The 23498-nt window shown below is 41.7% G+C and overlaps 1 protein-coding gene across 6 annotated transcripts in view; it reads left to right on the forward strand.

Moving 5' to 3' along the window:
- The first annotated feature begins 159 nt into the window (after positions 1-159).
- USP19 (ubiquitin specific peptidase 19) overlaps positions 160-23498 on the forward strand; it is a 52826-nt gene continuing 29487 nt past the window's right edge. Inside the window, exons 1-9 of one of the 6 annotated variants that reach the window (XM_075183556.1) lie at positions 160-450; positions 5075-5352; positions 8281-8409; positions 8957-9093; positions 10442-10912; positions 13206-13551; positions 21647-21803; positions 22870-22941; positions 23022-23164. In XM_075183556.1, coding sequence (XP_075039657.1) covers positions 5211-5352; positions 8281-8409; positions 8957-9093; positions 10442-10912; positions 13206-13551; positions 21647-21803; positions 22870-22941; positions 23022-23164 — 1597 coding nt within the window. In that variant the 5' untranslated portion in view covers positions 160-450; positions 5075-5210. The remainder of the gene's footprint in view (positions 451-5074; positions 5353-8280; positions 8410-8956; positions 9094-10441; positions 10913-13205; positions 13552-21646; positions 21804-22869; positions 22942-23021; positions 23165-23498) is intronic. The other 5 variants (XM_075183555.1, XM_075183559.1, XM_075183557.1 and 2 more) reach the window with 5 other exon arrangements.

The following is a 23498-nucleotide window of genomic DNA, read 5'->3' on the forward strand; positions in this document are numbered from 1 at the left end:
ATCTGTATTTTTATCACGATTTTAGTGTCCTCTAGAATAAATAGAAAGGCTGACGCCATTTTTCCGCAGCCTAGGAGTCCTCGCTGTGGTGCGCAACAGGCTTCTTCAAAATGGCCGACCCCCTTCCCTTCCCTCAACCAACGCCGCTGACAGCCTTGGAGACAGGGTGAAGGCACTCACGTGACCCGAGCCGCCGCGAAGGCCGCAGCCGACGCCAGTCTCCGCCCTGCGTCACGTGACCCCCCCAGGTTGCTCCGGTCACGTGCTCGGCGCCGCTCGGGCTTCAGGAAGTGCGTGCAGCGGGGGTTGTGGATGTCCGCAGGGCCCCGGAGGGACCCGCACCACACAGAGGAACCGGCCCGGGCGCGGCCCAGGGATCCCCGGAGAGGAGGCCACGCCCCCCCCGTTTCCTCAGCACTAGAAGACGCTGCTGCAAATTGGCGGCCCAGGGTGAGTCAGGGATCCAGGGCCCCCGGGAGAGAGGGGGATAGGATGTCCCCTGGGCAGAGGGGAGGGGGCAGCAGGCGGGCTGGCACCAAGGGTGCATTCACCACATAGGCACAGGATCAGGGCAGCACGGACTTGGGTGTATTTTATATTTTCTTCCTTCATAATTTTATTTTCCATCCATTATACCAATAATAGAGGAGGGGGTTAGGGCATAATTTACGGTATAATGCTATATTTGCAGGATCCTCTCTAAATATGCTGCTGTCATGCTGTTGTCAGGATAATTAGATTTTCTAGTTATTATACAGTATTGTCCTTCCAGTCATAATCTCAGGCAGAGAGCTGCACACTTACAGTAAATACATAAACTGAACATTTTCTTATTAAATGAATCACTAATAAAGTCCGGTCTCCTGCAGATAGTTACTTTTCTTCATCTTGTATTATTTTGTTATGTTTATACTTTCCCATTGTTTGCATTAATCAGTCTTAAAAGTACTGGAGAGAGGACAGGTTGTGGTTTGTAGTTCTGGGTTATTACATTTTTGTAGGTGTTACCCAGGTGTTTTGATTACTGTCCCACTATATCTGTAGAAATTAGCATATTTATGTAGTTTATATTCCCAGTTACGAACGCAACTGGTTGATCTTTAAATAACAGCCATGATGTTGTGGGATAGGAATAGGCGGTGATATATTGGAAACGAATGTTGTGTAGTGACACTTGTCATATTAATATTTATAAAAGATGAAAAGATCCATTCAAAGAGCTATTTTAGTGCTCTGGCAGATGCAAAAAAAAACTCGTCCAACAGGTTTCCGTAAACTGTGATGTCACTGGACCGACCAATCGGTCTACACAGAGCATTTCGTTAAAACAAGGCTGCCTGTCTATCGGTCACTCTGTGCTTGCTTTGTTGTTTACGTACACATACAGTTTGTGCATAGTATTCAGCACATTATTGTTAAGTAGCTGCTTTATTTGCTCTTTAAAGATCTACTAGTAACAATCACAACAACATCATGTATTTTGCTGTTCTGGAAAATTATTATTATATAGTTATAGACTGTATATCAGTTTCAGGAGCATAAGCACCTACATGTTTGACATAACTGTAATACAAGAAGAATTGTTCCTATGTATTTCATACACTGGCCATCTGGATTGTCTGGTAACAGAGAACATTAGCTTTAATTCAGTTGCATAGCAACTGTAAATATAAAGTCAGAATTGTCAATTTATGGAAACGTCCAGACACATTTTGGTGCTGTTGGGACAGCTCCTATTTTAGGTTTTATGACATTGTTGGTTTAGTACAGATATCCCCAGCCAGTGTGTGGGGGACACAAATCTGTTTGTCACAACAATCCAGGTGGGACAGGTGAGAATTGTTATAATGCAATAGATACAAAATGTGAGATGCATTTTGCTAAAATTAATAATAAAGTTCTGTCTTATTTTTTTAATCAGTCCAACTTTATTCATCAACATTTTAACACTAGAGTGTCACAGAAAAAAACAAAGTGACCAAGCTGATTGTGTGGACTGTTCTTACACCATGGAAAAGGTTAATAAAGATTATGGCAGTATCATAGTATTGTAGTTTTTGTAGGGCCATACAATGAAGAACGTGGTAATAAAGAGCTGTCAATCCAAACGTACATTAATTTTTAAATAGGGTATCATTTTCTAAAGTTAAAATGTCAAATACCCTGGGGAAATGTTAGTTCCAGCATGGTGGGTTTTGAAATTAACCTTTGTGTAATGTTGGCCTTTTCTTCTGTAGTACGTGGGAACCTAGGCTTGAATGGAGTTGTAATTGTTTATTGTATATGCCCTATAGTACCACAGAACAGGCGTTTCAGCCTTGTGTAAACTCTGCTTAGTTCTTGTTTGAGGCCTTTGTGCTGCATGACTTCAAAGTACACCTGTCGACTACACAACCAGTTTATGGGCTGTACAAATGTTCATGACAATGAAGCCAATCCTTCCAGTAGTAGTATTGTCTATTTGTACGGTGCCTCAATATTTGGCTGCACCGTACCGTCAGTGACAGAATTAATGTTTTAAAGCATTTTTTTTCTGAAATGTCTTCTTTAAAGGATATTTTGCGCACCCCCTCCCCCCCCCCCTCCTCAATCTATCTACAGTCGGTGGCTAATTGCACTTTGCTATTCAAATCCACTGATATGAGACCTATGATAATGATCCCTTTATCTACATACACTGTCTCCCAAAGATGCCAGAAAAGGGATTTTTTTATTATTTCAGTTATGGTTAAATATAACCTCTTGTAGTTGGGTTGTAGAAAATTAATACACACAGTTTGGCGCACTCTTTAAAGTGGTTTTTCACCGCAGATAACTTTAATTTGTTGTGCTGTACAAGCTCTCGGACAATTGTTACTTGCATTTAATTTTTTTTTCTTATTGTGTTTTTTTTTTTTTTTAATGCTTTATAGCGATGTCTTTATATCATCAGGCAGATAGGCTTATTTTTCTTGCCCATGGATTTGAGACTAAGCTGTTCTCTGGGTAGAATTGTTTCCAATAAAGAAATAGAAGTAAGATGGACGGCCCTCTTTTAAATGCTCAGTTTCAGCAAGGGCTCAAAATATCTCTCGAGGTGCACATGCTAAACTGGAAATGACAATGTTTGTAGTCCGACCATATTGAGTTTCTTCTTCAGTAACACCAGACTGACTCTTCTTAAAGGATCCCTAAACCCTCCAAATTTAAATTGTCAGAAACAAAGAATAAAGGTAAAACACATTGGTCCATGTTACCCTGGCATACCACTACAGTGGTTAAAAAGTAAATTGTCGTCCCAGTCCATTGCAGATGTCTGAAGCTCCTCCCACATATGTCTGAAGCTCCTCCTACCTCTGTAGGGTCATGTCCTGATGAGATATGATACAGGTCAACAGGCTCCGCCCCTCTATCAGTCCATCAATCAATCCAAACTGTGTTTCTGCCAGTCTATCAGACATCCACCTATCAGGCAACCTGCTGTAGAAGAGTGACAGCCAGAATGGAGGACATTTAACGTTAACTGTAAACACTTTGGTTATGTTTATATATAATTCAGCTCCATAATACTCAGCCTTTAATATAGATATAAAATGAGTATAGAGTAAATGCAGGTGACATGCAGCAATGGTTTTGGAGATATGCAGTAATTCTGAGGTTTTTCAGATCAATGAAATATAAACATGTCCAGTCTGGCAATTTTTTTTTTATTTTTTTTTTAGAATGTTGAACTATGTTCTGCTACATTCAAACTTTAGCTGCGTATAGTTTGTATTCTTGCCTACTGCAGAGGAATAAAAACACAGGCAATCTAATTTAGAATTACAGGCTGAACATATGCATACTACATTTCAGTTGCCGCTGCAGTTCATTGGCCTGGATATTGCTTTGATTCTGCCGTAGACCTATTATTTGGCCGTAATTGAATTCTCTTTGAATGCACTGGCAGCAGCACGATGCTTTTAGTTGAAATCTTTTCCTTATTTCCCTGCACAGATGGCGAGCGCGTAATCCTCAAGCACACATCTGTGTCTTTGATGATTAGTGACAGAACTGCTCTACTAATACGAATGGTTCTGTACATCAGTAAATCAAATGTTTTCAACACAGAAAGACTTTCGAGAGACTAAGCAAGTAGCCCTCTTGACCACTTGAAGGTGTTTTGATTTTTGACTCTCTTGTATTCTTGTGCTTTGTACATAAATAATGACAATAAGAATTTCTTCACTACTCTGTGATATATGTTTTACTTTGCATTCTTATTTGATCTACAAAAGGATCCAGCTCTTCTTATCTAATGAACCATGAATAGTTTCTGCTTCGATTCTGTGCACTCATTTCTCCACGCTGCTTTTTATAAAATGTTAAAAAAATAATAATAAAAATCTTACAAGTGCAGAGGCTGTTCAGACCAGGCATCTTGACATTTACCAACATGCCTGATATTAATCCGATCAGATTATCAGGCATCATGTCTGTCTGTGTGTGTATGTTGGGGAATTTAGACTGTAAGCTCCAATGGGGCAGGGACTGATGTGAGTGAGTTCTCTGCACTGCGCTGTGGAATCAGTGGCGCTATATAAATAAATGGTGATGATGTTATAGTTCACACGTTTCAGTATAAAGCCAATTGAAGCCAGTATTACACATCATAACACAACCTAAAATCTGTCTAATTTGAATTCCTAGGGTAGACCTGGATCTCATTATCTTTCCTTATCTGTCTAAATGTAATGCTAGTTTGCAAATAAAGACACCACAACAGCCAGTTCAATGGCATCCCTGATGAGTTGGTCTTCTGTTAAGCTTTGTCTAGTTTAGGAAACCCCCATTCTCCCGTCAAACTTGCACTGTTGCATTCGTAGTGCCTTGCTGCTGGATGAATGCAGCCAGGTGGAACGGACGAACAGCTGCGATGGGGAGTTGAGAATTTACGTTGTCCCTGATTGGGTGGCCATAGTACTTGTCCAATCAGATTTCTTACACTCAAACACCCATCCCTAGTCTTTGTTTTTCAATGTAACCAGGTGATGGCTGCAAAATGCTTTCCGCATCAAAACCGTACTTATTGTATGTACCCTTTGTGTAATTGCAGACTGCTTCTTCCTTGACGGAGAGTTTAGCCACAGAGAGTCGCCAAGATAGCTGGCCCAGGTAGAAAACGGCGAACCCCTGACCCAGACACCGTTACAGACCCCGGGGGTCCTTTGGTTTCCACCAAGCGGCAGAAGATGTCCCATCCTGCCGATGGTGCCGGTCAGAGAAGGGTGACCCGCGGAACTGAAGATGCCGTCAACAGAAAGAAGCAGAAAGATCGTGTCAACCAGGAAAGCAAAGAAGGCAAGATGGTGTCCAGCGGAGAGCCCAAGAGAGGTCCGTTATAGATATGCTAATTTAATTCTAGTGTTCTGTGAATTTACCTGTTAGATTAGCTTTTCCCTAAGTAGGTTTCCTTAACGTTGGCTCAGAATAGAAGAATACTTAGGCAAGAAAGCGCCTCGGTAGTGCCCTCAGGCGGTTACTGGCTGTGGCCGATGGGTGATGTGGGGTGTGTTGTCTGTGGACGCCTCGTGTTCTAAAGTCTGTGGGGGTGATTCAATTCAGCACTAGGTGTCTTTGGAGGTTTGAGGGAAAATGAGCAGCGATTCCAATCCATAATTGCCGGCAATGTGCGCAGCCGGACTAAGCGGTGATGACTACATGCCACATGGCCAGCAATTAAATCTCCGCATATGTACACAAGTTTTATCTCCTTTATAGCAAAATACTCCTAACACAACATAGCTCCTTATTGGAAAGTTGCTCTTAAGTTTGACTGCACCGCAGTGTCCTCATCGTTGACCTGAATCACATGTGTCATACAGCATGCATATTGTTCAACTTGCAGTGTGAGTTTATACAGCTCCAGACAAGTTCTTCATCGCTTGCCCACATGTATTTTATGAACGTCTGCTATTGTAGGCTATAGTAATGTTCATGAACATTGCATCCTATCCATTGACAGAGCTAGTGACTTTAGCTGTCCCGATATTAGTTTCAAGCCACAAATTGGGCACCTTCACCGTGTGTAGATGTCCGCGATATTTTAAAATGTTGTCTTCTAAAGAAAACTGCACAGTAGCATGGGGGCCACAGAAACACTTTGCAAGGTCAACCCTTAAACTGCCCTAAAAATGATCTGATGATGACTGTTAAAGATGCAAGTAAAATATCTGACACATTTTTCTTGAACTGTACTTGTCACTTACACGGTGGTGGAAGCCATTTATAACCAGTATTCCCTAGTGACTGACAACACCCAGGCTTAATACAAAGAGTGACTCCTGACACTTGGAAATAGTGAATTAATCAGCTTTACTTACATGACAATCGGTTCGGACCGCAAAAATGGCCTAAACCAACGTATAAGTGACTTTTATAGATTAATTCTATTGCTTTCTTGTATGTTGAGGGTGTTAGGACTGCAGCAATCTGTAACAAGACTGGCTGGTACCGCTTAATGTATAACTGTATACAAGGTAGAGATTATGGTTCATGAGGCTTAGTACCTTGCCTGCATGTCGTTGCTATGTGATAAGCACAACAGATGGCAGGGCTGTCTGATAAGCCTGATGCAATGCTGTAAAGAAGAGTTTATAAACCATCTCACTCTGTCAAGTATCCCCCAGTAAAACATACTCACAGGGATTGTTTTGATTCTTGATAGAAGGATTTTTACTTTAAAATAAAGAGAAAAGTTGACCGCATTTATCCCAGGCCCTCTGTTTGGCCAGTATATCTATATAGCATGCCTAGTATGTAAATCACTCATTGGGCAATGCTCTCTCTCTCCATGGCCAGCCCTCTCTTCTGCACCCCTGGAATTATAACGTAGATGTGTGTATTTGGGGGGTGGGGGGGGGCATCCCACTGGGTGAACTCGTACAAGTGGTCTTCCTGGCCCAAAAGTGGTGTTCAAGTTAAAAACGAAAATTTAATTGTTAAACACTTGAAAAAAAAAAAAAAAATGCTTTTTTTTTATTGAGCAATTTTACAATATGATTTAATACAACTGTATGAACAATTTTAGTTTTTTTTTTTGTTTATTTAATATAAATTCTCCCTATAACCAAAGCTACAACTCCCATTGTTGGCAAGCAGCATCATAAGAAGAAATTACATGGGAAGGTGACTGTTTTCTGCTGCATGCATCCGTGTTGTTGGAAAGTGAATATAGGAGCTTTATGTACCTGGCCTGTGTAAAGATTGACCATGTTTCCATTCATCAACGTTTCTTTTGCAAGCTCTGATAACAATTGGACTCTGTGGCTTTTTCGTCTCCTAGGAATAGCCCTATAATGTATATGTGTTAGCATCTTTTAAAACAAGTCATTGCCTTGACAACAAGACAAATACATGTACTTAAGTCCTATATGTGTCACTAAGCAACTGTAAGTAAGTGATGTAATTTACACACATCACTTATTTACTGTCTCCAGAACATGAATTAAGTTTTCAATATGCAATGTACGTTTGTGTGCCTGTGCTAGGTAGATTAGATTGTAAGCTCCTCTGGAACAGGCACTGAGGTGAGGGAATGCAAATCCTGATTGTACAGCTCTGCGCAATATGTCGGCGCTATATAAATAAGAGTCATGACAATAATAGAGTTTATGATCCTACGATCAAACATATACAAGAAAATTAGCCCTAAAAATGTAAAGTCTACTAAAATGGAAAACCATCCCACGATTAACCCCTTAATGCCTGTGGTATTTTACAATGCTGCTGTTCCATTTTCATGGGGAATGACCTTTTTAACGTTTGTGGCACCATGAATGGATTACTGTTTGTATTATCACCATTATTTATAAATGCTTTTCTTAACGTTAAAAACAGAAAATTCATTATAATTGTGAAAACAAAACTGTGTTTTGGGGGGGGAGGTGGTTGTGTGTTTTTTTTTGTTTGTTTGTTTGTTTGTTTGTTTTTAAACCATGTTTATAAATCACTTTGATCTTTATAATTAGTTATTACAATTGGAATATGTCGCTGTGATTAACATTCAGACCTTTCTACTTATCTAAGGTGCCTGAAAGTACCACTTCTTGTACGGTAACGTACAGTAAACATGATTTGGATTTGATCTGTAATGTGGAAATTTCAAATTTGGGCAACTTAAGAGAAAAGAAAATTAAATTTACATATAATTATATTCAAATGTATGTTCAGTAAAATGTAACCAGTTTTTTGATAAAGGTCGTTTGTCAGATTAACATGGCAAAAAAATGAAATACTCATGCTGTTTTGTTATGATTGCAGATCTGATGATTGACTGGAAGCAGAATTCAGGGGAAGTGATTGTTAAACTGAATGCTGGGCCGAGAGCTTTAAATGTAGATGAGGTGAAGGCAGAATTTACAGATACAGACTGTGTGATCAACTTTCCAGGTAAATTTGTTGCCAACCGTTCCCTCCAATGTCACTGTAGACCCCTGTTATCACAGACAGTGCATGATGCTGCATTCCCTCTAAGCACCGCCAATCCTTTCAGTAAGGACTCTCTTTACTGGGCAGAGGAAGTAGTGTGTTGCGTCTTCCCATGTGATCTCTCGCTGGACCTGAACAGCAATCTGGAGGGTGTATTCTAGTTCTTGTTTTCCAGTGCCATGACTCCTAGGGGTAAAACATAACCCACATTCTGTGTGTCCCTACAGCCACAGAGAAAGAACTTTATGGGAAATAGAAAGTTTTCGTTTTTGCCTACTACATGCTGCACAAAACACTATTTAAAAATAAATAATAAAGAATCATAGGATGGAAGTGGTGACTGCTCCGCTTTAATGGAGATAGAGTGTTAGAACAGGTGATCCAAATGTTTACATTGTTTTACATAAATATATTTTTCCTTACACCCTGCTTTAATGCAGCTCATGTTTTCGTCTATGTGATCTGTGGTTTGCCTGGATTAATCATGTACATGTTTTACTTTGTATAGAAGGCAATCAGTGGAATTGTCATTTCCACGAAGAAATCGAAGGCTCTTGCAGTAAAATTCAGTATAAAGAAAAAGGGAACTTCCTGCAACTAATTTTTCAAAAGAAAATTCCCATGAACAAGTGGCCAAGTCTGCAGGTAATTTTACCTCCTTAGGCTGATGGCTTCTGCTGAAACTGATTGTGTTTTACTTATCTCTCTCCTGTTTTAAGATATTTTAAACTGTCAACAGCATTTTCTTAAGTGGGGAGTTTAGGTCTGGTGTTAAATTGTTTTATAGAGTGCTCTTTGGATTATATGCATTGAAGAATAACGTTAAAACAAACAAAATAAATATTTGGTTTCATTGCTTTTTTTTGTTTAACAATTATACCTTCAAGCCCTGATTTAACGGATGTGTATTTCAATGCAGAAGCAAAATTAAATCTTCACTAATCTATATGATCGTTATGTGTATTATAAAACCGGCAAATTATTTGACTGCTCCACTTGGGATGGGAGGGGAACAGCAGGAGGGACCAATCAGAAGCTGCAATCTCTTATGTTGGCTTCTGATTGGTCCTCACACTCACGCACATTCTATCTACATTCCATCCACGGGAGGAAATACTGCGTGGGGCAGGATCCATGACTGGGGGAGAGGAAGGAGCTGGTTTGTAAAGTTTAAGATTAGGGGTAATGCAGCTTTTATATAGGACCTATCACCTACACATAATGGAGGCGTCCAGGGGCTGCTTTTTCATGAATATTTGTTTCTTTTTTGTTACTTGATTTATAGTAGCCCTGGATACTCTCTCATGCTTAAAGTTCTGCTCTCCATCAGGGACTCTAGGTTCTTTGTACATCTGGCAGATGCCTTATTGTCACCTGATCTAATTGCACATGTGCATTGCTGGCTAGGCTGGAAAAACAGAGGAACTAAGGCCTATTTTTTTTTACCTTTTTATTAGTACTATTGTAAAAACAAATTTTTACCTAACACCTCCTTTCCTCCAAATAAGCCGTACTGGGATGGTTGCATGCCAGGAACCTGTAGCTTGGGAAGACTCAAACCCACCATTACTCACAACTTCTTGTCGCAGTGTAAATAAATGGCGTTAGGAAGGGTTCAGGCTCTGTCCAATTAACCGCTGTTGGAAAGTGGCCTAGAGTATCTTTTCCAAGAATGCGTAGTTGCCAGAGCAGGGTGAGCGCAGAGTGATAGTCACATTGCTGTTGGGTTGCGTTCTTCCATTCTGTAGAGTCCCTACTATAGTCTTGTCTTGAATAATTTGGCCGAGAGAGAATATTACTAAAAAAACCAAAACGTTTTATAGGTGGACTTAGCATTTTAACAGAAGCAAATGATTGACCGGTGCTCCCATCAATGGGCTTTGATCTTTCTTCATAGCTGCAATTGTTTTTTTACAGGCTGTGAATTAACTACAACATTGTAAACTTAGTTAGAAAAAAACTTATATATTTTTTTTTTAATATTCCTGGACAGAAAAAGAAGAAAGATATTTTGAAAGAGCCGGGAAAACCAGCTACAGTTAAAGAAAACGGAAAAGCAAAAGTCCCTTTAAAATTACCTCTATCTGCTACGCAACAAGCGCCACCCACTGCGAACGCAGAGATGAAAAAGATTAAACCTGAACTGAAAAGCGTCAAACGAGAACAGGAGACAGAGCTAAAGGCTAACGTGAGGAGTCCTCTTACAAGGAAATCCACTGCTACCTCTGCCATGCAGAGCGGGGCGCAAGTTAAGAGAGGATCTCCCCCTAAGACGGTTTCTTCAGTCCCTGCTCGGGATGCCAGTCCCAAGAGCCAGAAATCTGCCACCTCCGAGGATTGCCCAAAGTTTGTGAGCTGTAAAGGGCTAAGCAAGTTGACCGACAGAGGCCAAACTGGGGATAGCTCAGTGACACACAAACCTGAGGATCCTGGTGCGGGGCTACAGAATGTCGAAGGAGACCAGGTAGGGACTTCTCTGAGCTCTACTCTCTTCTATTCTGCTTTTAAAACTTTTTCTCCACAGTCGTTGTGCGACCAGTCTGCCTTTTATCCTTTTTAGATTATTTTTTTTAGACGTTGAAATGTTTTCTTAAATTTGTGAATGTTTTTGTTACGGGAACAGATCAGAGCGCTGCCTTTCTTGGCCATCTCATAGGATACTCTTATACTCTTCTCAAAATTAAACCTCAAGTCTTTCATGTTTAGTAAATGAAATGTGGATAGTGGGATGGAATTGGGTAAATAATCCTCTGCAGCTAACAGACAAGTTTACTATAAGTGTGATAGTTTTCATGTAGCTGAATTTGCAGCAAAGGGCACTGACCACTAACAACTGAGATCTACGACAAAATTATATCTAAAAATAAATAAAAAGCCTTTCACCCACTTGGAATACTGACCTGCTTAAAAGGGTTTGCTTAAAGTTAGTTACTAAAGAGAGCTGAAGGGAATGGAGTCATCCACTAAGAGGACCCTCTTGGAGCTCCCACTTCTGTAGAGGTTACCTTAGCGTCGTCCTTTGTTATTATGGAGAGTCTCCAGCGCCAAAGTCTTAAAATTGGTGGGTAGTTGAAACCGGCAACGGTGGGGTGTTTGTAGTGTAGCCAATCGAGCGAGCGAGATGCTCTCTTCAGTAGGAACGAGGAGAGGTGCAGAATAGCTTTGAGGAGGGCAGTGATGGGGCAGTTACAAAAATTGTGGTTTGTGTATACGAACTATATTAATGTGTGTGTGTGTATATAATTTATATAAATGTGTGTGTGTATATAAGCATTAGAGGCAGCTATCCATGCTTTTAAGGTATGAAATGTTGCTATACATCTGTTGCAGTTCTGGCTCCAGGAGATGCAGGGACTTTAGATTAAGCCATAAAAAATGTACAACCAAAGCAGTCTTGGGAAATGGGGGAGAGGAATCTGTTCCTCACAAGGCCCTCTGGTTACTAAGTAAGCCAAGGCTGGGTGACGGATGATTTCTATAATTATACATCTACACGTGGGGTCGGGTTACCCAATGTAAAGTGGAGCTGCTTCTAAAAATAGGGACTGTTTGCATCTTTTTTTTTATTTTGCTACGTTAAACGAGTGGATTATTTTTAAGGTGCACCCATTGCCTGTACTGAGTGGGAGGCAAACACTTTATGGCGGAACGAATATTAATGAGAATATGGTCTATCCATTCACTAAGAACCGGTGACGGCACCGAGTCTTGTGCGGTGACCTCTGTAGACTCCAGTGGGAGAGTGTTCTAGTGGTCTTACCTCTTGGCAAGGGTACGGTGGAACTGTGCTTAGTCTGGGCACGCTGTACCATGGTGGCACTTGGGAGGGGGGCAGGGTTTTAATTTCTGTCAGTTTGTCTAAAAGAGAGAGGCAATTTTATTAGCTGCAATCCCTAAGTAAAGAACAGCTGTGTATAGTGTGATTACGTTTGTTAAGTATATGTTCACTTTGGTTGGTCAGGGTCACATTGTCTTGCATGTTCATTATCCCCCCTACACACACACACACACACACACACTTAATTGCCCTCTTGCAATTAAGTGATTTGACCACATCTTGGGTTAATTATCACAGATCTTGTCTTTAGACGCACTGGTTGAATGACCAAATGACAGGTCTGGCATTTTTTTTTTTTTTTTTTTTCAATAATGGTTTTTATTAAAGCTTTTAATTACAGGGTACACACAAAAAAAGAACAAAGGGGCGAGGGGGGAGGAGAAAGGGAGGCAGCACAAATCGATACATATCAATAGTATCAAAAAAATGTTTGTTTTTTTTTTTTGTTTTTTTTACAAATCCCAACATCTTAACAAATTAACAATTGTTGAATATATAGCCTGGGTAACCACTTCCAGATATTACTGAGACAAATTGTGAGGGGACCTCAAAGCGGTTGATTAAACTGACGTTTTGGAGACAAATCCATTCCAATCAAACCATATTATGTGGGGAGAGGAGGCAGAAGAGGTGTATGGTACTCCCATGGTTTCCATGTCACAGCTTAGCTGGACCTTAGAGATTATTTTAGATATGGAGGGTAACGTAGTTGATTTCCATGCTTGGGCTATCACTGCACGGGTAGCTATAAAAATGTGGCCTATGACATATCTATCCCCCAATAAAACTTGTGGAGGAAAAAAGTGTAGAAGTGCTACTTCTGGAGTATTAGGGATCGGACAGGTCTGGCATTTTAACATCACGCTTCTATTTGAGTGTTCGACAATAATTTAGAATGATTATTTATTATTTCTTATAGGCTGGTAATTCCGAGAAAGGGCAAATACATCTTCCAGACCAGCAGACGTCACTCCAGCCATCCACGCCAGCCGTACAGCTGGTACATTCTAGTGTGCACAGTCACGACACGCCTGTTGACGTGGCTACGGACATCATAATGCCGTCTACAATGGTGCCCCCAACTTCCTCCGAACAGGTCAGCGATTGTCAGGAGGACCCTCCAAAACCACACGTGTCGCTTGATGATAAGGAAATTGTTTTGGGGTCCCCATCGGTGGCTCCATCACAAGATGACGTAGGCCAATTGGGAGAGACGGCTGAAAGACTGAGTATTTCCCGAGATTGTTTAGAGGAAGCGGCAGAAGGTAATGACGATGATGAGGTCGTTGTTTATTGATTCATTGCAGCTCTGCTCCTCGATTATGAATGAATGTTATTGGGCCATTTAAAAAGAAGAATATTGATTTGTATGAAGATGTGTTTAGTCTCTCTCTGCTTAGATCTATTTGTGCGTCCACTTCTGTGAAACTAACAAAACCAGTTCCATTTAGGGAAGGTGGTACGTAGGTATCTCTGCCTAGCTGTCCTTAGAAACATTAGAGAATGCTTCTGTTACCCTCTAGGTGGTGGGTTCCAGGAGGGATTGGGAGAAATTGGCCGTAAATTGCCATAGAACAATACTAAAAAAAAAAGTGCTGATGTAACAATTTATTTGTTATAGACCAATGTTGGCTAACCTGTGACACTCCAGGTGTTGTGAAACTACAAGTCCCAGCATACCCTTCCAGCAGTAAGCTGCTATGTATTGACAAAGCATGCTGGGACTTGTAGTTTCACAACACCTGGAGTGTCACAGGTTAGCCAACGCTGTTATAGACCAAACAAAGGGACATGCCCATATTTTCTTTTTGAGGAAAAACATTTCTTCCCCCTTGTAAATCACACTTCCTACTTTTAAGAGGATTGTTACTTGCAAGTTTCAATCGTACAATTCAATTGACCGCACCCTCCTGCGTAGGTTAGACCTGCTAACGTCATTTATCATTAAACAGCCAAACGCCAGTCTGCATTATTTTTATTTGTCCATTTTGCCAGAAGGCCATATGTAAACCTAGTGTGGTAACTGATCTATTCATCACAACCTGTGTTTTTATGTGTCCGTTTTCCCTGTTTGATATCTATAGCTTCAGTGATATACACAGCGTGAACAATTTACGGGGGGTATTCAATTATTGCTTTTAACGCGCTAAAACAAAAAATAACGAGCGCTCGAAAAATATTACAGTTTATACGGTAATATGCGCGTAAATACCGTTAATACGGTAGTTTACTCGCTGAATTTCATCTCGCAGCTCGGGGAGCTGCGAGATGAAATTTAGCGAGTAATTACCGTATTAACGCTAATATTTTTAGAGCGCTCGTTTTTTTTTGTTTTAGCGCGTTAAAAGCAACAATTGAATACCCCCCTACAAGTCTATTTTACTTAGACGTTCTGCCTTTGACCCAAAATTTCAGCAATGTAGCCTGAACTTTAAAGTCGCCTCTTGGGTGTGGCAGGAATCCGTGTAGCCCGGGGTACGCGCATGTGGTGCCAACTTACTGAAAACTTATGTTGGTTATAACTATTTGATTTCGTTTGTTGAAGATGTTACTCAAACAATTGAGAGAACTTTTATTTTTATTTATGACATAACTTAATAGAGGATATAAAATCCAGATCTAATGAGAACAATGGAAACCTGTACCTGTACCCCACCAAAAATATAATACTTAGGGGCTGATTTAGGAGAAAATCCAACTTCTGGGTGTAAAATCTGCACCTGTAATAACCATGTTTTGCTGCAAAAGAGGTGAGGTGTATAAAATGTACAGTGTGATTTCGTTTTGGGGAGACGCGGCCTAGCCAGGGGCCACTTCTCCCTTCTCATCCTCCTTGATCTCTCTACAGCCTTCGACACCGTCGACCACCCCCTCCTCCTCCACACCCTCCAGTCCTTTGGCCTCTCCGGCCCTGTCCTGTCCTGGTTCACATCTTACCTTGCTGACCGTTCCTTTTCCGTCACCACCTCTGGGTCTCTCTCCCCCCGTCCAGCCCCCCCCGTCCACCCTTCCAGTCGGGGTCCCTCAGGGCTCTGTTTTGGGACCCTTACTCTTCTCTCTATACGCCTCTTCCCTAGGTGAACTTATCAGCTTCTACGGTCTCAACTATCATCTCTACGCTGACGACACTCAAATCTACCTCTCCTGATCTCTCTCCCTCCCTCCTCTCTAGGGTGTCCGCCTGCCTCTCTGCCATCTCCTTCTGGATGTCCTCTCGATTCCTCAATCTTAACCTCACCAAAACCGAACTCATAGTCTTCCCTCCCCCTCGCTCCCCGCCCCCTTCGGACCACTCTATCACTGTCGACAACACCTCTATCTCCCCTGTCCCCCAACTTCGCTGCCTCTGGGTCATCCTCGACTCCTCTCTCTCCTTTGGCCCCCACATTCTCTCTCTTGCTTAATCCTGCCGCTTCCAGCTGCGGAACATCGCTCGCATCCGGCCCTTCCTTTCCCAAGATGCCACTAAATGCCTCATTCACTCCCTGATCATCTCCCGCTTGGACTACAGCAACCTCCTCCTCACTGGCCTCCCCCACTCTCACCTTGCTCCCCTCCGATCTGTACTTAACGCTGCCGCTAGGCTTATCTTCCTTTCTCGCCGCTCCTCTTCTGTCTCCCCACTCTACCAATCCCTTCACTGGCTCCCCTTACCCTACAGAATCCTGTTCAAGCTCCTCACTCTTACATACAAGGCCCTCGCCAACTCCACTGCTCCCTACATCTCCTCCCTCCTCTCTATTCATGCTCCATCCCGCCCTCTCAGATCGGCCAATGACCGTTGCCTCTCTTCCCCATTGATCACCTCCTCCCACGCGCGTATCCAAGACTTCGCCTGCGCTGCCCCCCTCCACTGGAACAAGCTCCCTCCCTCCATCAGAACTTCCCCCTATCTGTCCAGTTTCAAACGGTGTTTAAAAACCCACCTTTTTCTTAAAGCCTTTCAGTCTTCAACTTACTTCCTACCTGCTCTTCTGACTCTTCCCCTTCATTCCCTCCCCCTTTCCTTCATTCCCCTCCCCCACTCTATTCCTCTTTCTCTCCCTCTCTCCCCTGTGTCTCTCTGTCAGTCTACCCCACCCCTTAGATTGTACGCTCCTTTGAGCAGGGTCTTCTCTACTCCTGTCTTCTCCACTTTCAACTCTGCTCGCCAGCTTCCCTGCCTCCTCCTCGAGGACCCTCTTCCCCCGCCCCCTCTCGCTCCCTCCTCTTCCCCCTGGGGGTCTCCCTCTCATCCGTGCCCTCCCTCCTAGGTGCCGTTGTTGGCAGACCATCCCCTTTCCTCTTCCCCGCCCCTCTAGCTGTGCCCTGAGCTCACTGAGTTACTGTGATTATTGTTTACTGTACTGTGCTGTCTCACCTCGTATTGTAATTTTGTTTGTCCCTGTACGGCGCCGCGGACACCTTGTGGCGCCCTATAAATAAAAATTAATAATAATAGTTTCCGTGTTTCTTAGTTTCCTGTTTCTGTGTGCAGCGTGTAAGTACCCCGTGTAGTACAACATGGTGTGTCCTGCTGCAGATTCCTGCACTCGTGTTAAATTGGAACTGAACCCTAATTAAGCTCCTTAATCTGTGTAGAGTAAGCATAATTCACGTGAACACATTAAACTGACATAAATCAATTGCTCATTGTTGAGCGAATGGGGCATGGAAAGGGTTGCTGTTGCAGGTTTGTTTGGTTTTATGGCAATGCAGGTGAATAAAGGGCCCCAAATGATAAAAAATAAAATAAAAAGTAACTGTTACTAAGCGGAGGGAGACAGAGAATTGTTATGTTTTCAGATGGATGCTTTGTATGAATTTAATCGGTCAGTAAATCAATGAATTCCACTATTTTAGTTTATAGTGATCTGGCCATTAGGCGGCGCTGTTCTGTTATCTCATGCTGATAAGTGATTAAGTTACACGCAGGCTGCATCTCATGCTAGAACAGACTCTGACTGAGGCTCTACATCTCTTATGAAAGGATGTGCTGGGACCTGTAGTTCCACACCAGCTGGAAAGGCACAGGTCTCTATTATCTGTGTTACAGCATAGCCCCCCGTCAGTCTTCTGTCTGTCCCTCTAATCATGGAAGCGTCTATATCCCAGCTCTGGCTTGAGTGAAAAGGTTACGCTATCCCAGCAGTCTCAGATTATATTACCAGCTGCGTAGTCTTCTAGGAGACGGCCAGAGGACTCTGTTTTCCCATCTTGTCTACAAGTTTGTTTTCTATTTCTTGTCTGTCATATTGTGCTGAGTGTAGTGACAACATTAGGAGGTGACTGGCTTGACCTCTACAGTGTAGTTTTATTTAAAGGAAACCATATTTCTCCTAAGTGGCCAGATCTGGTAACGTTGTGGATATAATGCTTTGTCACTCCAACAACCGTTTCAGACCTTGCTCTGAAGGTAATAGCCGTGGCCTTGCTATACGTGCACAGTTACTTGTAGGCATTGCACTGTATAAGCCCAGTCACTGCTTGTAAGTAATGTCTTCACTAACTTTGTGTTATGTGTAGATGAAGTTTGTGTCTAGAAATGTATTTGTGATTTAAAGGGGCACTGTCGTTTGTTTTAACATGAGCTTTAGAAGTGTATAGGCAATAGATGTTTTGTTTTGGAATAATGCCACAAAAGTCCTAAATTGTTTGACTGTTTTATGGTTGGTGCTGTAGTGTGCTTTGTTTTTGTTTTTTTCCATTTATTTGTTTTTAAATAGTTTCTGCTTCTTCATTTTTGTATTAATAGCCAGTCATTGTTCAGTATCCTGCAAACACTAGATGCTTAGAATTAGTAATGGATATTCGGGTCTATAACCCAGGTAGCCGGAGTCTGGCTACATAAATGAATGGAGCGAGGGACATCCAAAAGTGAGGCCTAGCTGCTGTCAAAAACACAATAATTCCAAATCAATGAACCACGATAACCTGATATTGTAAGATTGTAAGTTGATAAGTGTAATGCCCTATATTTTAAATTAATGAAATCCTAAACTTTTTTTAAGGTGTGTTTGATTAGGGTCTGATCGCCTTATTGTAATTGGGCTTCATCTCCTGCTCGTTTGTGTTGGATCCTGTTTAAATGCAGTGTAACTAACCACATCCTCCGAATAGTCACATCAGCAGGAGACGAGTGTGTCAATGAATGGACAGGTTACTGCCTCCCACAAGATCAAGTGAGGACCAGGCTTCATGTGACAGGGCAGTGACATGATGTGAGGAGGTGATAGGAGGCATCAGGAAGCCACCGACTGAGGGTTATATAGTGGAAGGAGCAGGGTCCCCAGCAGCACAGATTATATCAGGAGATGAGTGATGTGTTAGTGAGGACAGGGCTGCATGTGACAGGGGCAGTGACATGATGTGAGGAGGGGAATGGAGGCAGCAGGAAGTCACAGACTGAGAGTTATATCGTGGAAGGAGCAGGGTCTCCCAGCAGCACAGAGTATATCAGGAGATGAGTGATGTGTTAGTGAGGACAGGGCTGCATGTGACAGGGCAGTGACATGATGTAAGGAGGTGATAGGAGGCATCAGAAAGCCACAGACTGAGAGTTATATAGTGGAAGGAGCAGGGTCTCCCAGCAGCACAGGGAGGGTAGTGATGTGAGGATCTTGTAAAACTGCTCCATGAAGACTGTGGTGTCAAACACACCCCTATATAAATCAAAGTTCATATTTCTAACTTGTTTTCAAACCAGGGCCTTTTTTACGCAGTATATGACCTATATATAAACATTGACTCAACTAATCACTATGTACATTTAAGAAAGCTGTTCTCAGAAGTTATATGGAAAGTAATTGGACAATTGTTTAAATACATTCTGCATCTGTTACTGTTTTTAACTGTGGTTAAGGGATTCTATTCTTTATCCGTTTCCAATTATGAGCTTATCTCCATCAGTGTAGGGTTGTGGTTTCCCAGGTTTTAGACGCTGTAACAACTGCTGACAAATTTGCTGTTTAGTTAGGGTTGCATGGGTGCACTAAATCATGGAAAACACAATCAAATCTGAGCAAAGTTTTGGCAGGATCCTATCGGAGACAATTAAATTATATGTTCGGTATCAGCCCTCCTTTTCGAAGAGTTTCCCAGTAAATTCTTATGACCAATGGGTGCGCCCAGCAAATAGTCTGAAGAACGTGTCAATCAAACATGGCCTCTCCACCGTATTTTCATACCCAGCAAGCGGGTTTTTCGGTAATGTGGTTTAATTTGTAAATATACTCTTGAAGCTGATGCACATTTAAGTGAAAGAGTTTGTCAAATATATGTGCGTTTTTTTTTTTAAAGGGATATGTACAGGCTAATCTAATATCCTTTTCACTCTGTAAAGTAGCATTTCCAATCTAATGTGATTTGGTTATTGTATAGTAATTCAAAGAGGGACCAGCTGTAAGAACAGAGGAATTGCTTCAAGGTTTTTAATTAGCTGCATATTACAAAAATTCCTGATACCTGAAACCACTTTCCCTCCCTCTCAGACATATGTTGCTGCAGTCTCCAGTGGTCTGACCTATAGATGTAAATATTAATTTATAAATAAATATTAACTTCACTTTCCCTATTTGTACATTCCATGATGTTCTAGGCCCCTGTGATACCTTAATGCTTTAGCTTCACATCGTACGTGGCTGCATTCAGCAAACGGTTCGATATTCTGAAAAATGCATAAATTGCCAAACGTTTATATTGATCTTATATTGGTGCTTTCCAAGTATTGACAGGGAAAAGGTCTACAAATCTGTGCTCACAGCCGACACATGTAATCTAGAAATAGTCTGCTCAGGCTAAACCAATCCCAGCCAGGTATTCAATACCCTTAAACAAAGACTGCTGGTCCATAACGTTCATTGGTGTTGATGTTGTTGGGTGTTCATCCTCCCTGACTCAATGAAAGATCCTACTGATGTCATGTCCACCCTTGGTCTATGGAGGTAGTCGCTGATGGTGTTGGCTACCAAAAAAAAACAAAAAACCTGGGTGCCTAATCGTAGAACCCTTGTTTATATGGGATGAACTTGCTTAGTTATGTCTTAATTGCTTGGTGGATTTTTCTGTTGCCTTTTATATCTGATAAACTTTGTTGTTTTTTTTTGTTTTTTGTTTTTAGAATATTCAAAATTCAATGAACTTTGTTGCATTAAAACAAAAACAAGCCTCACCTATTGGCAGATGGATAGGATATATTAAACACGCTCTTTTGTTCAATGTGTGTAGGGCTAACCACTCTAAGCAGGCTGCAAAACTCCCAACTCGTGCCGGATTATGCAGCTATTGCAGAAGACCCTCCTCTACCTATCCTGCAACCGGTCCAACATGACTATAAAGTGTTGTATTGCGTTTTTTGTATCTGCTCCAGCACGCAGTGAGAGCTGTCTGTGATGGGGTGTGCCAAACACAGAGGATAAATGGATTTCAAACTAACACAACCTAGTTTTATATTAAAGTGTGGATCAGGGATATAGATCATCACCATCACCAGTTATTTATATATCGCCACTAATTCTGCAGCGCTGTACAGTGAACTCACTCATATCAGTCCCTGCCCCATTGGAGCTTACAGTCTAAATTCCCTAACATACACACACAGAGACAGAGCGAGAGACTAAGGTCAATTTAATAGCAGCTAATTAACCTACTAGTATGTTTTTGGAGTGTGGGAGGAAACGGGAGGAAACCCACGCAAACACGGGGAGAACATACAAACTCCCCACAGATAAAGCCATGGTCGGGAATTGAACTCATGACCCCAGTGCTGTGAGACAGAAGTGCTAACCACTGAGCCACCGTGCTGCCATATAGATGTATGTATGTATGTTATCAGCAATGGCCTCTAATATATTCTGCTGGTATAACCCTCCTGTTCCACCAACTGTTTCCTTGAATTTAAATGGTAGACTACATCTTAATGGGATTTTCCACCCTTGAGCAGTCAGGCGTTTCTCTGCTGGTGCATCAATAGTTAGTGTAAAAAATTTTTTTTAGACATTTTGTGACAGCTGTGCCTTCTCCACTATGTACTTGTGTAAAAGAAACCATTTTCCTCTTATGTGGGATAGAGACTTGGGGGTAGTTTTATCAAACCTTCTAAAAATGAAAAGTGGAGGTGTTACCCCTAGCAGCCAATCAGATTCTAGCTATCTTATCTGTGCATTCTAGAACACAATAAATATAATCTGATTGGTTGCTATGGGCAACATCTCCACTTATCCTTTTTAGAAGGTTTGATCAATATACCCCCTGCTCTTATTTATAATATTTGTGAGAGAGCATAGAAAAAAAGGAACATTCTGTATGCAAATGTGTATATTTATCCATATCTGTATAATGTATGTGTGTGTTGTAATACATTGTATATTTGCTCACGTGCAGGTATTGAGCCTTACGTGAACCTCAACTTTGTGAAGTATGACCACTATGAGAAGGGGAACGACGTGGTAGTTGTACACGTGTACGTGAAGGAAATCTGCAAGCAGACTTCTCGGGTGCTGTTTCGGGAACAGGATTTCACGCTGATCTTTCAGACTAGGTAAGAACCTGCAGTGTCGTCACCCGCGTCAAGTTTAAGACGCTTATTCCTCATGTCTGTCCAGAATGGATGATTTAGTTGCAGCTCACCAATGGCAGCGTCATGGGTCCTATTCTATCCTGACACTGATTGCTTCCACTTTACCCTACAGCTGCCCTTCAGCTTACATCCTTCCGATACTCCTAAATTTACCGGTAGTATGGAGTACAAGTAGATAGTTATAGATATACATTCATAGGCTTTAGAAATATACTGTAAGTGGTGATATCAGTTTGGAAGACACATTTCCCTGCCAGTGCAGGAAGGTTTAATCAACCATTGCTGATTTCACTGCAAACGGTTATGGAAAGTTCTCCAGGCTGTTATCCCTGGAGAGACATCTGGTGCAGATGAGAGGGTCTGCCAGGCCGTGGGACGACTACACTTCAACTTTTGGATTTAGTTTAAAACAAACAAAAAAAACAATTTGCTGGAGTTCTGCTTGATGCCATATAAGTGTTTGAGATTTATTTTTATTTTTTTGCTTACATTTGTTTTTTGTTAGAATGTAACATGAACCTGCATCAGGTTGTCTCAGATCTAAATTCTGGGCTCTAGTTTCTATTCAAGTGGTTTGTGCATTCTGTAGATGTAGATTTTGTCGCTCCTATGAATGCAATTTCATGCTTTGTCTACCATTACCGCAGCATTGCATGCAGTGTGGTGGTGGGGGGTTTATTTATCTTCTAAGGCTTTTTAAACCTGTGCACGTGGACTTAAGAGTTTTAGTCAGTCGCTTTGTCAGTGTGTTGAATTGAAAACATCAGGGAACATGTAGCACAAATGCCTTTTCCAGAACAGGAAAGAGGTTCGGTTTATGTAACCTTCTTTACCCTTTGGTTCATGTCATTTTGTGTAGTTTGTTTGTTATATAATCGCCACCTCCAATGTACAATGCAGCATAAACAGCTCTTTACAAATAAAGGATAATAATAATTATAGCATTACCCACTTTCAGACTGAATTAGTTTTGTGAATATTTTGCAACGTGAGCGATGTCTTTAGTCCTTGTTCTTTATGTCCGCAGCGACCAAAACTTTCTCCGGCTCCATGCTGGTTGCGGCCCTGATACGGTGTTCAGGTGGCAAGTAAAGCTTAGGTAAGAAGTTATTCCATTCAGATACTTCTATTTTCTCTCCTTTCTTGTTTTCATGTTAATCTCCTGCAATTGATGAACAGCAATTCTCTCCCTTTGCCCCTTGGCAGGAACCTCATAGAGCCAGACTTGTGCAGATACAACTTCACAGGGTCCCGTATTGATATCTCCCTGCAGAAGAAGCAGTGCCAGCGGTGGGGAGGTCTGGAGGCACCCGCCACACAAGGTCTGCACCCGAGTTCTGCCTATTGCACAGAGATGACGGTGTTGGGATTATAGAAACGTTTCCCTGGGTTGATTCACTACGTTAGTGATCTGAAGGATTACATCCCCCTCAATGTTTATTAGACTGCCTGAAATGGGCTGGTTTAACAAACATGCGTCTAACCAAAATATGCCCAAACCTAAGAAAAAAAAACCAAAGTTATAAAACAAGAATGGTCTGCTGCTCTCTGTCAGCGAAGCCCTGAGCCACACAAATTGGAGGATTCATGGCGAGTTCCGTTATAGAATGCTGGATATTACTGCGGAATCCTCTACACAACACTGATACAAATTAT

Source organism: Mixophyes fleayi, chromosome 8 (genome assembly GCF_038048845.1).
Source record: "Mixophyes fleayi isolate aMixFle1 chromosome 8, aMixFle1.hap1, whole genome shotgun sequence".
In the NCBI taxonomy this organism is placed as follows: domain Eukaryota; kingdom Metazoa; phylum Chordata; class Amphibia; order Anura; family Limnodynastidae; genus Mixophyes; species Mixophyes fleayi.